Here is a 17527-nt window from a genome sequence, read left to right as displayed (position 1 = left end):
GTGCCACTAGGACCCAGAGTGTAGAAAATTGTGTCTGCTGGTGGTGCGTATGTATTCTCTCTGCTCTAGATGCACAGAGATGGTGGAGTGCTGTGCTGGAGGAAGGAGGGCACAAGAGACATAACAGGCAGGCAGGCGAAAAGGTGAGAGGGAAGAACAGAAAGCAGCAGAAGCTGCAGGGAGAGAGAGGAGGAGCCTCTTATGTACCTCTCGAGCACCCCCAGGAGCCTGGACTGATTCACACCAGCTTCTCAGGGAGCTTCCTGTTTCCTGCTGCTTCTCTGAACCCACTTGAGGAGAACAGGCAGTCAACTGAAGTAGTAGGAGCTAGTTAAGCCCGTAAGATGCTACCAGCCTGCTTATTTGTCCCCTTCAATTGAGTGTTGAGAGCCACTATAGCTGGCACAGAACAGCAGTTATGAGTGAAAAGAAAATGCCCTCTGGGGCAGCATTCAGAAAAAGAAAGAAAGCAAAGGAAGCTTTTCTATCTAAGCAGGAAGGAGCTCTCCTGAGATACATAGACACAAATGTTCACGGTGAGCCTTCCGGCCCCAGTGAGGATGTGAGTGGTGAGGAGACGCCTGATCTTCCAGTTAGTCAGAGTGCAGGTGACCTGGCAGCTACTGCAGCATCCATATCTCCATCTCAAATGGGTGTAACCATGCACATTCCTGAAGAAAAGGGTAGATCAGAGAAGAGTGTGGTGGAGGCACAAGAAACAGCTGCTGCTGAGTTTAGTTCCTTAAGTCTAGATGATCCAGGACTGGGGACCCACTTGAGCAGTAGCCTGAGGGACTTCCTTGTACTGCATGGGCCACAGCAAGTGAAAAATTTCATGTTCCCCAAAGACAATGAAAATAGAAGTTTCCATCCAACACATTACTGGCGTGAAATCCCCAATGATGACAAAGTGGAGAGGCCATGGTTTATGTACTCAAAAACCCAGAACGCTGCATGCTGTTTTTGTTACAAACTCTTCCAGTCTAATGTTCCAGCCACATTGGGTTCTACAGAAAGAAAGGACTGGAAAAATCTGTCTAGAAATCTGACATGTCATGAGAAGGCAGCAAATCACCAGAGAGCATCCCATAGGTGGAAAGAGCTTGAGATGAAACTATGGTTAAAGGCCACCATAGATGATCAGCATCAAGAGAAGATTGCCTCAGAGTCTCTTTACTGGCAAAATGTTCTGAAAAGGCTCATTGCCATTGTGAGAATGCTTGCTACCCAAAACCTAGCACTGCATGGTACTTCCGATCAGCTGTATGTGCCAAACAATGGAAACTTCCTTAAAATTGTGGAGCTGATGGCTGAGTTTGATGCTGTACTCCAGGAGCATCTAAGAAGAGTCACCACCCAAGAAATGTACACACACCACTACATTGGAAAAACAATTCCAAACGAGATCATACAGTTACTGGCAACAAAAGTCAAACAGAAGATTGTGGCTGATCTGAAGTTAGGGTGACCAGATGACACATGGGGCGGGGGGAGGTCCACTGGCAAAGCAAAAAAAAAAAAAAAAGCCAAGTGCTGCTGGAGGAGTGAAATATGTCAGGACGCGGGACAAACACCTAAATATCGGGACAGTCCTTATTTTATCGGTACGTCTGGTCACTCCATCTGAAGTCAGCAAGATATTACTCTGTTACTCTGGATTGCACACCTGACATCAGCTATACGGAACAAATGACTTTAATGGTGCATTTTGTAACAAAAACAGAACCTAGTGAAAATGTGCCTGTAATGGTGACTGTCAGAGATCGTTTTCTAGAATTTGTTGACCTTGATGATACTACAGGAGCTGATATGACAAATGTGCTTCATTGCGATAGCTGACATGAGGTCAGATAATGGTGCCAACATGAGAGGAAAGAACAGAGGAGTGCAGACACGGATCCGAGAGTTAAACCCTCGAGCTTTTTTTGTCCCATGCAGTTCTCATTCATTGAACTTGGTGGTCAGTGATGCAGCGTCAGCTTCCAGTGAGGCTGCTGAATTTTTTAATGTAATTCAAAGCATCTATGTATTTTTCTCTGCATCAACTCATTGATGGCAAATTTTGAAGCAACATCTGGGAACATCCTCTCTGACACTGAAACCACTGAGTGCCACATGATGGGAAAGTTGAGTGGAGTGATAAAGCCTATAAAACACCAAATTGGGAAGATAGATGATGCCATTATGGTGGATAATGCTATGAGAGGAACTGTTCATGGGAGAACTGTGGCAGAGGGAAATGGAATCACCAGAAATATACATAACTTCAAATTTTGGTGTGGCTTAGTGTTGTGGCATGACATACTGTTTGAAATAAATGTTGTAAGCAAGAGACTCCAAGGTGTTGACCTTGATATATCTGGAGCAATGGAACAACTGGACAAAGCAAAGTCATACCTGCAGTCTTACCGGTCAGATGAGGGATTTCAAAACGTTCTGAAGAGTGCACAGAAGTTGGCAGAGGAACTTCACACTGAAGCTATTTTCCCACCCATTCAAGAATACAAGAGTCACCGAAGAAGACGACATTTTGATTACAAGGCACGGGATAATCCCATAAGAGACCCCAAACAACAATTCAAAGTTGAATTCTTTAACCAGGTGCTAGATTGTGCAATACAGTCAGTTGAAGAATGTTTCATGCAGCTCAGGGAACACTGCAGTATATTTGTTGTATGATATTCCAAAACTCTTCACTATACCTGAAGAAGACCTACACCAGCAATGCAGGGCACTAGAGACAGTGTGGACACATGATGACATGCGCGATATTGATGCGAGTGATTTAGGGGATGAACTGAAAGCCCTTTCAAGATACATTTCAGCAGGATCAACTCCAAAGGCTGTTCTGGAATATATGTGCACAAATAAGATGACCGCCCTCTTTCCAAATGCTTTTGTTGCTCTCCGCATACTTATAACACTTCCTGTTGCCAGTGGAGAGCGCAGCTTCTCCAAACTGAAGTTAATAAAAACACATCTATGCTCCACAATGACATAGGAGAGGCTGGTCAGCCTTGCAACCATCTCAATAGAGCATGAGCTGGCCCAGACTATGGACCTTGAGCAGGAAGCAGTTCAAATCTTTGCAACCAAGAATACACGGAAAGCACCACTTTGAATAATCAAACAGATAAAAATGCCAGTGTTTACTATGCAGAGAAGAAAAGTTACATTTGCTGTTCAGGTGTTTGAAAGTTAAGTGTTACTTAAAATTTTTGAACAAGGTATTTTAAGTTAGTTCTCCTTTATTGGTAGATATCAGAGTAGTACCATGAGAGGAGTAGAACAGGAAGAAGGCAGAACTGAGACCTTTCAAAGTTTTGGCCCAAGCAAGGGGGCATGGAGGTGTCATTTGAGCTCCCCGCCTCAGGTGCCAAAATGTTGTGGGCTGTCCCTGAGGGCAGGGGTAGGAGGAGACAGGTCCAAGAGACAGTCCAGGGGCTGAAGGTGGAGGGAAAAGCGAGGCCTCTGATTTAGGCTAGGGAGGCAGTACAGGAGCGGGGAGACAAAGCAGAGGGGCAGCAGGAAGGGCACATTCCAGCTGGCACCCACAGGTGCTGGGAGGCTGTGTACAGACTGCAGAGCTCAGACCCAGCTGGATGGTTGAAGTGACCCAAGGCCTCTGGCCATAGCACTCACCTCACTGAACAGAATTTTGTAGTCAAGCTGGGTTTGTCCTGGTTCCGCCGGTATCGGAACCACCTCTCCACCTTTCTCGTGGGCAAGTCACACTGCTTGGATAAACTGATCAGCTCCCCCTGGAAAACAGCCAAGCAAACAGGACTCACTCCCTGATGGCACAAATAGCAGAAGTGCCCAGCCTCCCTCACTAATCCCTCTTCCCACCTGGGGCAGGGGCCGGAATGAGTCCAAGGCTTGGTCAGTCTACATCTACAATCTCAGATCACAGGAATAAAGACACTATCTGTCCCATTCTGCCCAGGGCTCTTTGGGCCTCACCCACGCCTCCTGCTAACTCCAGGCAGCATTCACACCTGCCTGGATGGGAGTCTCCTTAGCAGAGGCTCCAATAGCACCTAACTGTGCAGTGGTTTGCAGTTGGAGTGATTGCGTTCACTTGGACGAGCGGGAGACTTCCTCTGAGAGGCCTGCTGATTTATGGCAGTTTAGTCAGTGGGAGCCTGTCCAAACTCCAGGAACCCACAATGATGTTACCAATCAATCATAAAAACCTAGTTAAGCCACTCTTAAAAACGAAAATGAAAACCCCTCCCAAATCCCTCAGAACTAATATCATCCCCCTGTGCCTTCCACGCACAATCCTCCCCCTGCCCCTTCCAGTCACAATCTATCCCTGACCCTCCACACACAATCTGCCCCTTGCCTCCCCCACAATCGGCCCCCTTCACATTCCCCACACAATCCCCTTGCCACTTCCACACACAATCCTCCTCCCACCCCTTTCAGTCACAATCTCCCACAGCCCCTTCCACACACAACCCTCCCCCTTCCACACACAATCCCCCCCACCCATTCCAGTCTCAATCCCTGCCATCCCTTCCAGTCACAATCCGCCCTTCCACACACAATCCTGCCTCCTGCCCCTTCCACACACAATTATAGAATCAATGAAAATTAGGGTTAGAAGAGACCTCATGAGGTCATCTAGTTCAACCCCCTGCTCAAAGCAGGACCAATCCCAACTAAATCATACCAGCCTGGTCTTTGTAAAGCCAGGCCTTAAAAAAATCTTGAAGGCTAGAGATTCCACCCTCTCCCTAGGTAACCCATTCCAGTGCTTCACCACCCTCCTAATGAAATAGTGTTTCCTAATTATGGTGACCAGATGTCCCAATTTTATAAGGACAGTCCCAATATTTGAAGCTTTTTCTTATATAGAAACCTATAACTCCCAACCCCATCCTGATTTTTCAAACTTATCAGATTTATCCATCCTAGACCTCCCCAACTGCAACTTGAGACCATTGCTTCTTGTTCTGTCATCTGCTACCACTGAAAACAGCCGAGCTCCAACCTCTTTGGAACCCCCATTCAGGTAGTTCAAGGCTGCTATCAAATCCCCCCCCCTCACTCTTCTCTTCTGCAGACTAAACAAGCCCAGTTCCCACAGCCTCTCCTCATAAGTCATGTGCTCCAGACCCCTAATCGTGTGTGGGGTTTTTTTCCCCTCTGCTGGATTCTTTCCAATTTTCCCACATCCTTCTTGTAGTGTGGGGCCCAAAACTGGACACAGTACTCCAGATGAGGCCTCACCAATGTCAAATAGAGGGGAATGATCACGTCCCTCGATCTGCTGGCAATGCCCCTACTTATACAGTCCAAAATGACGTTAGCCTTCTTGGCAACAAGGGCACACTGTTGACTCATATCCAGCTCCTTGTCCACTGTAGGTACTTTTCTGCAGAACTGCTACCTAGCCATTCAGTCTCTAGTCTGTAGCAGTGCATGGGATTCTTCCATCCTAAGTGCAGGACTCTGCACTTGTCCTTGTTGAACCACACCAGGTTTCTCTTGGCCCAATCGTCTAATTTGTCTAGGTCCCTTTCTATCCTATCCCTACCCTCCAGCGTATTTACCACTCCTCCCAGTTTAGTGTCATCTGCAAACTTGCTGAGAGTGCAGTCCACGCCATCCTCCAGATCATTAATGAAGATATTGAACAGGTATCTGTTGCTGTACCCATTCGTTACCTAGATAAGTAATGGACAGTGTGACAAGGCCTGCTTGAGTCAACAATGCAATACTGTTGCAAAAAAAGTGAACATCTTTCTGGGATATAATGTCAGGAGTGTGGAAAGCTGGACATGAGAAGTAATTCTTCCACTCTTCTCAGCACTGATAAGGCCTCAGCTGGAGTACTGTATCCAGTTCTGGGCACCACACTTCAGGAAAGATGTGGACAAATTGAAGAAAGTTTAGAGTAGAGCAACAATTATTAAAGGTCTAGATAACATGACCTTCTGCAGAAAAGGACCTGGGGATTACAGTGAACAAGAAGCTGGATATGAATCAACAGTGCGCCCTTGTTGCCAAGAACGCTAACGACATATTGGGCTGCATTAGAAGGAGTATTGCCAGCAGATCGAGGGATGTGATTATTCCCCTCTGTTAGGCACTGGTGAGGCCACACCTGGAGTTTTTTCTCCAGTTTTGGGCCCCCCACTACAGAAAGGATGTGGACAAATTGGAGAGAGTCCAGTGGAGGGCAATGAAAATGATTTGGGGGCTGTTTAGTCTGCAGAAGAGAAGAGTGAGGGGGGGATTTGATAGCTGCTTTCAACTACCTGAATGGGGGTTCCAAAGAGGATGGAGCTCGGCTGTTCTCAGTGGTGGCAGATGACAGAACAAGGAGCAATGGTCTCAAGTTGCAGTGGGGGAGGTCCAGATTGGATATTAGGAAACACTATTTCACCAGGAGGGTGGTGAAGCACTGGAATGGGTTACCTAGGGAGGTGGAGTCTCCTTCCTTAGAGGTTTTTTAAGGTCTGGCATGACAATGCCCTGGCTGGGATGATTTAGCTGGGATTAGGCCCTGCGTTGAGCAGGGGGTGGGACTAGATACCTCCTGAGGTCCCTTCCAACCCTGATATTCTATGAACAGCAAAATCTTTACAGAGAATTAGCATTAAACGCAGAGTGAGATGAGTCATTACATGCAGGCAGAGCTGGCCAAAATGTTTTGACTGAAACATTTTCCTGCTGAAAATGGGATTTCATCAAAACTTTTTGTGGAAGATCTCATTTTATGATAATTTTCTATAGGAAATTTTCATTTCATTCAGTTTTTGAAAACAAGGGATTTTAAAGTTTCAGATATTTGTTTTTCTTTGTCCCTGATTTTATCATAACTTCTTCTCACTGAATTCAATAAAATGAAGGATGTGCTCCCCCCTCCCCTTTTTCCATTCTTTAACTTTTCAAAACGTCTTCAACCTCTGGAAAAGTTAGAGTGAGAGAGTTCTCTTTTTGCCACTTTGTAACTTTTCTAAAATTGGAAAAGTTTTGCAGTTAAAGACTAGAAAAAGGAAACAAAATAAAAAAGTGGAAAAATAAAACAGCCTATGCCTCAAAGGTTGGGGAGGGATAGCTCAGTGGTTTGAGTATTAGCCTGCTAAACCCAGGGTTATGAGTTCAATCCTTGAGGGGGCCACTTAGGGATCTAGGACAAAAATCTGTCTGGGGATTAGTCCTACTTTGAGCAGGGGGTTGGACTAGAAGATATCCTGAGGTCCCTTCCAACCCTGATATTCTGTGATCATTAACCTTGTTGCAGAAATAGGGAGAACAAAGGGATAGAGAGAAAATTCAAAATTTGTAAACAAACATTTTATGGAAAAAAATGGGTTTTTCAGCAGTTCTACATGCAGGTGCCACCTGCAATGTACAATATGAATATGGGGATTCATAACTAGCAAATTAGAGATCAGTTCAATTAAATTGTAGCTTGCTAGTGATGAAAAGGTGCCTGGATGCAAGGGTCTGAATCTAGGAGGATGGTAGAAGGAGAAGGAACTCACCTCCTTTGGCTTCTTGCTATGAGTAGCGTAGAAGGTTTCCAGCACAGTATTGGGTGGAGCGTTCAATCTCACCTTGTCCCTCACCCCTAGCTTTCTGCCCAGGGGCCGGGCTATGAATCTGCAAGAGACCACAAGCAGGCTTCAGCCAAGTGAAGTGTCAGTCAGTCCTGTAGGTGTCATGGCATTGCTGATGCACATTTAATCTCACTGATCTGGCATAAAGACACTGTGGTCACCTGGTGATGCCACATAATGTCCAAGCACAAACATCAGGGGGGTAGCCGTGTTAGTCTGAATCTGTAAAAAGCAACAGAGGGTCCTGTGGTACCTTTAAGACTAACAGAAGTATTGGGAGCATAAGCTTTCATGGGTAAGAACCTCACTTCTTCAGATGCAAGTAATGGAAATCTCCAGAGGCAGGTATATATCAGTGTGGAGATAACGAGGTTAGTTCAATCAGGGAGGGTGAGGTGCTCTGCTAGCAGTTGAGGTGTGAACACCAAGGGAGGAGAAACTGTTTCTGTAGTTGGATAGCCATTCACAGTCTTTGTTTAATCCTGATCTGATGGTGTCAAATTTGCAAGTGAACTGGAGCTCAGCAGTTTCTCTTTGGAGTCTGGTCCTGAAGTTTTTTGCTGTAAGATGGCTACCTTTACATCTGCTATTGTGTGGCCAGGGAGGTTGAAGTGTTCTCCTACAGGTTTTTGTATATTGCCATTCCTGATATCTGACTTGTGTCCATTTATCCTCTTGCGTAGTGACTGTCCAGTTTGGCCAATGTACATAGCAGAGGGGCATTGCTGGCATATGATGGCATATATAACATTGGTGGACGTGCAGGTGAATGAGCCGGTGATGTTGTAGCTGATCTGGTTAGGTCCAGTGATGGTGTTGCTGGTGTAGATATGTGGGCAGAGTTGGCATCGAGGTTTGTTGCATGGGTTGGTTCCTGAGTTAGAGTTGTTATGATGCAGTGCGTGGTTGCTGGTGAGAATATGCTTAAGGTTGGCAGGTTGTCTGTGGGCGAGGACTGGCCTGCCTCCCAAGGTCTGTGAAAGTGAGGGATCATTGTCCAGGATGGGTTGTAGATCACTGATGATGCATTGGAGAGGTTTAAGCTGAGGACTGTAGGTGATGGCCAGTGGAGTTCTGTTGGTTTCTCTTCTGGGCCTGTCTTGTAGCAGGAGTCTTCTGGGTACACGTCTGGCTCTGTTGATTTGTTTCTTTATTTCCTTGTGTGGGTATCGTAGTTTTGAGAATGCTTGGTGAAGATCTTGTAGGTGTTGGTCTCTGTCTGAGGGGTTGGAGCAGATGCGATTGTACCTCAGTGCTTGGCTGTAGACGATGGATCATGTGGTGTGACCGGGGTGGAAGCTGGAGGCATGAAGGTAGGCGTAGCGGTCGGTGGGTTTTCGGTATAGGGTGGTGTTAATGTGGCCATCGCTTATTTGTACGGTGGTGTCCAGGAAGTGGACCTCCCGTGTAGATTGGTCCAGGCTGAGGTTGATGGTGGGGTGGAAGCTGTTGAAAGCATGGTGGAATTCTTCCAGGGTCTCCTTCCCATGGGTCCAGATGATGAAGATGTCATCAATATAGCGTAGGTAGAGAAGGGGCATGAGTGGACGAGAGCTGAGGAAGCGTTGTTCCAGGTCAGCCATAAAAATGTTGGCATATTGTGGGGCCATGCGGGTACCCATAGCGGTGCCACTGGTCTGGAGGTATATATTGTCACCAAATTTGAAATAATTGTGCGTGAGGATAAAGTCACAGAGCTCAGCAATAAGTTGTGCTGTGTCATCATCAGGGATACTGTTCCTGACAGCTTGTATTCCATCTGTATGTGGGATGTTTGTGTAGAGAGCCTCTACATCCATGGTGGCTAGGATGGTGTTTTCTGGGAGGTCACCAATGCATTGTAGTTTTCTCAGGAAATCTGTGGTGTCACGGAGATAGCTGGGAGTGCTGGTGGCGTAGGGTCTGAGTAGGGAGGCCACATATCCAGACAGTCCTTCAGTGAGAGTGCCAATGCCCGAGATGATGGGGCATCCAGGATTTCCAGGTTTGTGGATCTTAGGTAGTAGATAGAATAACCCCGGTCGGGGCTCTAAGGGTATGTTGATTTGTTCCTGTGTTAGTGTAGGGAGTGTCCTGAGTAGATGGTGCAGTTTCTTAGTGTATTCCTCAGTGGGATCTGAGGAAAGCGGCCTGTAGAATTTGGTATTGGAGAGTTGTCTGGCAGCCTCCTTCTGGTAGTCAGACCTGTTCATGATGACAACAGCACCTCCTTTATCAGCCTCTTTGATGATGATAATGTCAGGGTGGTTTCTGAGGCTGTGGATGGCATTGCGTTCTGCACGACTTAGGTTATGAGGCAAGCGATGTTGTTTTTCCACAATTTCTGCCTGTGCACGTTGGCGGAAGCATTCTATGTATAGGTCCAGACTGTCATTTCGACCCTCAGGAGGAGTCCATGTGGAGTTCTTCTTCCTGTGTTGTTGGTGGGAGGGTATCTGTGTATCAGTGCGCTGTTCAGTGTTATCATGAAAGTATTCTTTGAGTCGGAGGCGGCGAAAGTAGGCTTATATTTGCCAAGAATGACTTAACTGCTTAAATGTAATCGTTATTTGCTTAGTAACTATTACCAGGGACGGGAGGGGTAAAGGGAGGAATGGGGGGGGGGGGGAAAGGGAGGGCTAGAGGGGAAAGGGGGGGGGGGTGAGGCTTAACTGCAAAATGTATAAAAGAAGAAAAAACTGTTCCTGTTAGTGTGCTTGATCTGAGACGTGCCTGTCTCCTAGCACCCCTTTGGGATCCCAAATAAACTTTGTCTGCTTCTCCCCCGGTGTGTTTATTGGCACGAAGCACACTGGGCAACGAACCCCGCTGTTGCTGTCCTCGGGCACTCTGTGCTGGCAACAAACTCAGCATAGTAGGTGGGCCTGCGTTCCTCCAATGATCACTGGTGAAGTGGTGTAAACCCCAAGGAGGATGGGGAACAAGCCTAACTTAACCCCAGAGAAGGGAACAAGGTTTGTTTGGAAGCCTGAGAGAAGGGCTGAATTTAAAGGCCCTACAGCTGGGGCTAAAGACCCTGGTGAGGGAAATAGGACTTCTGTTACACTGGAAGAGGTTCATTTTGAGTGTGAGACCTGGCCAGAGGGCTGAGCCACTGAAAACCAACCAAGCAAGGTTGATAAGCTACAGAGGGCACCACGAGTGAGGAAAAGACTAGTACTGCACACAGCAGCAGGAAGTGCTCAAGAGATGAGTACTCTTCCACCTTTCCCCCTCCCCTCCCCCCCCCCCCCCGATTACAGTTGGTAACATTGAATACAAGTTCAAACATGGATGTACTGCAAACACAGCTGCAAATTGGCAAGATTGTGGCACTCCAGTATGAACAGAGGCAATAGCTTAAATAGGATTAAGAAATAAGAGCATTTGATTAAAACAACAAAGAGTAGTTTAAAAGCTTTGAGTCTTGAACAGACACTATAGTGCCTCATTCAGCTGGTCTACACCACAAAGTTGGGTCAACATAAGTTGCCTTGTCTACCTATTTGTGCACCTGTCTACGCTCCAATTTGTCTATGGCCGATGTAAGTGCCCCACTACAGTGACACAGTAACGCCACCTCCCTCAACGGTGTGGCACCATGGTTGACCTACTGAGATCGACACAGTGCAAGTGCAAACATTGCACGGCCTGTGTCACCCCTAACAGTCCTCCGCAGCTGTCTCACAATGCCCCATCCCCTGTGACAGTGAGCCCTCTAGTCACAATTGTAAACTACACTGGCTAGGGTTCACAGAGCCCAGGAGCCACCCCCACTCTAAAATTGTTTTTGAAATGATTTTTCCCTGATTGCACGCTGGTGAGCAAACCTAGCAGCTTATCCTTGTTGTGTAGAACTGCTCAACTGCCCATGCCAGCTCCATAAACACAAAAAGGTACTAGATGCACTTTTGCTAGGAGTACACATGAAGAATTGGATCTCCTGGGCCTGTGGGAGAAGTGGCAATGCAAGCACAGCTATGGACCAGCCATAGAAATGTGGACATCTATGAGCAGATTGCATGGGGGATGCAGGCAAAGAGGTATGACAGGGATCAGCAGACTTGCTGTGTGAAAGCAAAGGAAAGGCATCGGGGTACTACAAGGCCAGGGAGTGCAGCAATAGTTCTGATGCTAGGCTGCAGCCTGGTGCTTCTACAACAAACTGCATACCATACTTGTCAGAGACCCCACCAGCACTCTGCAGATCCCTGGGGATACCTTGGAGGAGCCCGACACAGAGATCCCTGCCATGAACAGCAAGGATGATGGGGGAAGAGACACAGTGGGGGACTCCAGCCATGATGTGAGCCAGAACGTGCTTGAGACTCACTGCAGATGAGACTGATGAAGTGAAAGGGACCTCAGGTAAGTTTTGCATGCATTTTTCCTTACGGTGTTTAAATTTAAAGATGGTGCCCGTCCCATCCCCAAGTTTACAAGATACAAATATCGACTCTTTGTTGCTTTACTTGTATGAGAAGAGGTAGCAGTACAACAAACAGAGGTAGAGTTGGCATCTGTTCGTTCCCCCAGGCAGGGGGCTTGTGGACCACTTTGTTTATGTGCCTAGGGACAGCCTTTAAGAACATAACGGCTATACTGGGTCAGACCAAAGGTCCATCCAGCCCAGTATCCTGTCTACCGACAGTGGCCATTACCAGGTGCCCCAGAGGGAGTGAACATAACAGGTAATGATCAAGTGATCTCTCTCCTGCCATCCATCTCAACCCGCTGACAAACAGAGGCTAGGGACACCATTCCTTATCCATCCTGGCTAATAGCCATTAATGGACTTAACCTCCATGAATTTATCTAGTTCTATTTTAAACCCTGTTATAGTCCTAGCCTTCACAACTTCCTCAATCAGGTTAACTGTGTGCAGTGTGAAGAACTTCCTTTTATTTGTTTTAAACCTGCTGCCCATTAATTTCATTTGGTGGCCCCTACTTCTTATATTATAGGAACAAGTAAATAACTTTTCCTTATTCACTTTCTCCAGACCAGTCATGATTTTATATATCTCTATCATATCCCCCCTTAGTCTCCTCTTTTCCAAGCTGAAGAGTCCTAGCCTCTTTAATCTCTCCTCATATGCGACCCGTTCCAAACCCCTAATTGAAGTGCCTTCTCCCTGCCCCTCCACAAACTCAGTCAGAGACCGCTCCAAAGTACATGCACCCAGTGCTCTTTTATTGTTCATGCCTATCCCCACCACCTACTATTTACATATCTTACAGACCAACACCCTGGGAGATGCTAGCATCTCCTGCCAGCAGGAATCTATAACTCCTTGCTCCTCCCTTTCCTGTCTCTCCCTTGCTTCCTCCCAGCCAGCTTTATATAGCAGGCTGGCCAATCAGGCCCGCAGGTGCATCCCCTGAGGTGATTAGGGCATGGCCTCCCCAGCCAGTTCTAACTAATCCCCCTTTTAAGCAGAGCTGGGCTAACAGGGGCCTGGCTTGGATCTCCTAGCCAGCACCCTGTTACACCCCTCCCACCTTAAGAGCCGCAAGGCCCGGCCGCCCTCGGCCCGCCTGTCCTTCGGCCTTTTCGCCCTCGACCTTGGGTGGGGCCTTCTGGAGGGAGGCCTCCACCTGTGGCCGGGTGGACCCCAGCCACCTCTGCCGGTGGTCACTCCATCCCCCGCCTGCAGAAGGTATACTGCGGTGGTAGTGGCTGTCCCCATAACTCTGCCTCTGCGCGCAGGTCATCACACCATGTGCACGACGGCAGGGCCCCCAACCTCCGCTTGTCCCATACTTCAGGTACGGGGTCGGAACCTATCCCCTTTTCTGGCGGGAGCTTCCCTGCCTCAGTTTCACCCGCACCCTCCTGTCGGTTTGGGGTCTCATCTGTGGGCACTGCATCCACAGGGCTCTCTGTGGGGGCTGGTCCTTCCTCTGCGGGGCCCAAGCCTGCCAGCTCCCCCAGGTAGACCTCCTGGGGGTCTGCCTGCAATGTGCTCTGTTGTCTAGGAGTTTTGTTGGTCTTGATGGACCCTTGCCATCCTCACATCTCGCTGCCTTCTGGTGCGGGTGGTACGCCCTCCATAACCTGGGTTCCCCCACCCTCCCTTCACGGTGGTGGGCCACAGTCCCTGCCCACCACCACCGGATACAGTAGCTCCTCCAAGACCCACACCCGCTTCCACCTGAAGCGGCCCCTCACTTCCAGGGGTACCTGGGTCACCTGGCAAAACTTTTTATCCCCATTTATGCAGCCAAGGGCCATTCTCGCCCCCCTGACCAGCCAATGGTGTTTTACCAACCCTTGCTGCACAAGCATACAGCCGGATGCTGTATCCAGTAGGCTGGCTTGGGGTTTTCTCCCTGCCTGCCCCTCTACCTGGGTCCACCCACAGAACTCGGCCTACCCGCACTCCATCTCCGGGCAGTTCCGTTTTATATGTCCTGGCTTTCCACATTGACAGCAGCTTAGCCTGGCTGCTCATTCGGGTTCCCCTTGGGCCTCGCCCTTCCTCCCCTGGGCCACCCCAGAAACTGGTTCAGATTGTCTTCTCCCACGCAACCTTTCCTTCCAGGGCCGGTCCTCCCTCTGGGGTCCCTCAGCCTAGAACCTAGAGAATCTCTATCAATAGAAAAAAGAACGAGGAGTACTTGTGGCACCTTAGAGACTAACACATTTATTTGGGCATAATAAATTTGTAGTCTCTAAGGTGACACAAGTACTCCTCGTTCTTTTTGCTGATACAGACTAACACGACTAACACTCTGAAATCTATCAATAGACTCTCCTCTAAGAGAAGTCTCTGTCTGATCCACGTGCTCCTCTGCAGCAATCGACGTTCCCCCATCTCTTCGTTTAAAAACTGCTCTGCAACCTTTTTAATGTTAAGTGCCAGCAGTCTGGATCCACTTTGGTTTAGGTGGAGCCCATCCCTCCTGTATAGGCTCCCCCACCCCAAAAGTTTCCCCAGTTCCTAATAAATCTAAACCCCTCCTCTCTACACCATTGTCCCATCCACGCATTGAGATTCTGAAGCTCTGCCTGCCTACCTGGTCCTGCACGTGGAACTGGAAACATTTCTGAGAATGCCACCATAGAGGTCCTGGATTTCAGTCTCTTTTCTAGCAGCCTAAATTTGGCCTCCAGGACATCTCTCCTACCCTTCTCTATGTCATTGGTACCTACATGTACCACGACCACCGGCTCCTCCCCAGCACTACACATAAGTCTATCTAGACATCTCGAGAGATCCTCAGCCTGTGCACCTTGTATCCTCCTGAGAGATTGTGATGAAACTTTCATAGAGTATCTGCAATCCACGCCCAAAGGTTTCAAGGGATGGCTGCCTTGTATCTTCCTCTGCAGCAGGATACTTTCCCACACCACTCTGCGATGAGTTTGGCTGCCACCATTGAAGTACACAGCCTAGTGCCATATAGGTCTGGGAACCTATGGGACACCAGTAGCAGCTGTGTTCTGTTGTGACAATTAGACCGACACATTTACTATAATTGTGAGCCCAACTTTACAAAGTATGTGAAAGTTCACAATATGTCACAATAACCTATACTAACAAATGGTGATGTTGAAAGGTACGAAAGGAAGAAAGACTGAACTAGTCCAACCAAAAAAGCCTACTGATATAATTCAAGGACTATATTAAGATCATGCCTGGCAAGCAAGAACAACGTGGAACCAGAAATCAGTGATCCAAAACTAGTGTGCCGGAAACTAGGCCTAACTGGTGGACAAAATAATGTGGGGGTCCTTTTGTGGGTCCTTAAAGAAAAAGACTTTGGGAGAAAAATTGTTGTCTATTGGAGAGAGCTTCACTGACAGGCCCATCATCATCGCTGCCACCCCCATCATCTCCTGCGACCCCGGAGCTTCTTTGTCCTAATCCTCAGAGCTGTCCTGACCTGGTCGGGCCAGAGAGAGGGACCCAGATGACACCACCACCTCCAGCAGCTCCAGCTGAATCCCAACCATCACCTGGGATCAGACTCTAACAACAGCAGCAACAACAACAGTTCCAGCCCATCTCGGCTCACTTCTTCTTTCTCCCAAAGGACAGTTCTCACCATCTGGGATACCAACTAAGAGACTGTCTGATGGGGATTTTTCCCCCTTCTAAAGACTCTCCAGCTAAAGGGAGAGGGAACAAGGGATGTTTTTAAAATGAAAGCTTGATATAATACTTTACATTTCAAATGCTTTAACTTGTTTTCCCTGCTTTTCTTTACCCTTAATAAAAGATTAAAAGGATTTTAATGGTGTATTTGCCATGGCATTAAGCAGCCTGAGGTCTCTGTATACCAAGCCCTGGCCAATGTAAACCCTGTGTAGTGTTTTGAATTTCAAAGGACTATTTTAAACAATATGCCACACAAGAAAAAAAAACTGTTGGGACAAACAAAATTAACTGGATTTCCTAGGAAATATCTGGGGGGAGGTGAGTACAAATTCCCACCTTCAGACTCAATCTTTTGAAGCTACACCCCGAGGAGAGAATCCAACTTTGGCAGAGGACATTACATCTCTCCCCCAGGAGCTCTGGCAGCCACCCCCAGTGGCTGAGCTGGGGCTTGTCACAAGTCCAGCTTTGTAACCACCACAAAGAGAAAATGGCCATCTCTCCTGAGGCATCCTGACTTGAGCCTGAAAGGAAACAATGGGAGATGTAGGCCTTTTTACCAGGGGCAACCTTACTGGCACATGCCCAGGCCTTGGTGAAATAGGAGCCATCTTCCCTGAGGGCATAAATACTTTCAATCTCATTAGATGGCTTCAATCCTATTGTAAGTTATGGGAAATTGTGGCCATTTTGAATAAGGGCAAATTGTGAATATTGTGGCAAAGACTGGCTACAAGTATCATTAATAAATTGTCAAGTATCAGAGGGGGAGCCATGTTAGTCTGGATCTGTAAAAGCAGCAAGGAGTCCTGTGGCACCTTATAGACTAACAGATGTATTGGAGCATGAGCTTTCGTGGGTGAATACCCGCTTCGTCGGATGCATGTAGTGGAAATTTCCAGAGGCAGGTATAAATATGCAAGCAAAAGTGAGTCAGGCTAGAGATAATGAGGTTAGTTCAATCAGGGGGGATGAGTGTAGTAGTTTTTGTTGTCAGAAGGAGGTCACGGTGCAATGAAGTTTGAGAATCCCTGCTTTAGAGCATTGAGGTGCATATGCACAATGGACTTTGCTGTTCAGTTTCTATGCTGACTGTAAACAGCTTCGAACACTAGGGTTGTCTGACTCACTTTAGCTTAATATAAACTACTGAGGACTCAATTCTGCCATGCAATCACCACCGAGCAGTGGAAAAGGAGTGTCCTGAAGAAAAGCTAGCAGTAAAATGCTAGATGAATCAAGAAAGTGCAATGGGAAAAAAACTGGCTTACCTTTGAAAGAGGTATCGGACACCAACTAAGAGCAGGGCATAGGGCACGATGTGCAGGAGATCTCGAGGTTTGGGGTATGAGATACTCCCAGATTCCTTTATGTCCTCCCAGGTGAATCCTGGTGGGAACCAGTATTCGTGCCACCAAAACCATTTATCTAGAGACAGCACCATCCTAGATGGAACAGAAAACAGCATGAGCTGCGTCAGATCACACAATCACCTGCAGTGAGACGGGAGATATTACTGTATGGGAATGTAACAACCAATCATCCCTTTAAAGGAAAACAGGTGGGTGCAGTCAGCTCTCAACACACTGTTGAGTCATTAGTAGATTTTCATCAGACAGATATTTTACAAAAAGTTATTGGCTCAAGGCCTAAAATGCTTGAGTTGCATCACGCAAGTGTCCTGATTTTGGCAGAACCAGGCTATCATTATCTCCAGCATGAGCAAAGGCGCATTGATTACAATAACCCTCACTCTCTAGAACAACATGTCCCAAACTTTTGTGAAAGCTAAGACTACCCCAACCTCTTCAACGCCTCTGTGTTAGCAGAACAGCAAGGGGGACTTGAACTGCTGCTGTTCTGTGCT

The 17527-nt window shown here is 47.4% G+C and overlaps 1 protein-coding gene across 1 annotated transcript in view; it reads right to left on the bottom strand.

Annotated features, from left to right (window-relative positions):
- Window positions 1–17171, bottom strand: part of LOC101945790 (ceramide synthase 4-like) — a 42492-nt gene extending 25321 nt beyond the window's left edge. The window contains exons 1-3 of the mRNA XM_005309304.4: window positions 16932–17171; window positions 7503–7620; window positions 3643–3761 (exon numbers count right to left, since the gene is read on the bottom strand). Coding sequence (XP_005309361.4) covers window positions 3643–3761; window positions 7503–7620; window positions 16932–17128 — 434 coding nt within the window. The 5' untranslated portion in view covers window positions 17129–17171. The remainder of the gene's footprint in view (window positions 1–3642; window positions 3762–7502; window positions 7621–16931) is intronic.
- Window positions 17172–17527: the final 356 nt, after the last annotated feature.

This window comes from Chrysemys picta, chromosome 25, assembly GCF_011386835.1.
Source record: "Chrysemys picta bellii isolate R12L10 chromosome 25, ASM1138683v2, whole genome shotgun sequence".
Taxonomy (NCBI): Eukaryota; Metazoa; Chordata; order Testudines; family Emydidae; genus Chrysemys; species Chrysemys picta.
This window is presented reverse-complemented; position numbering and strand designations above follow the sequence as displayed.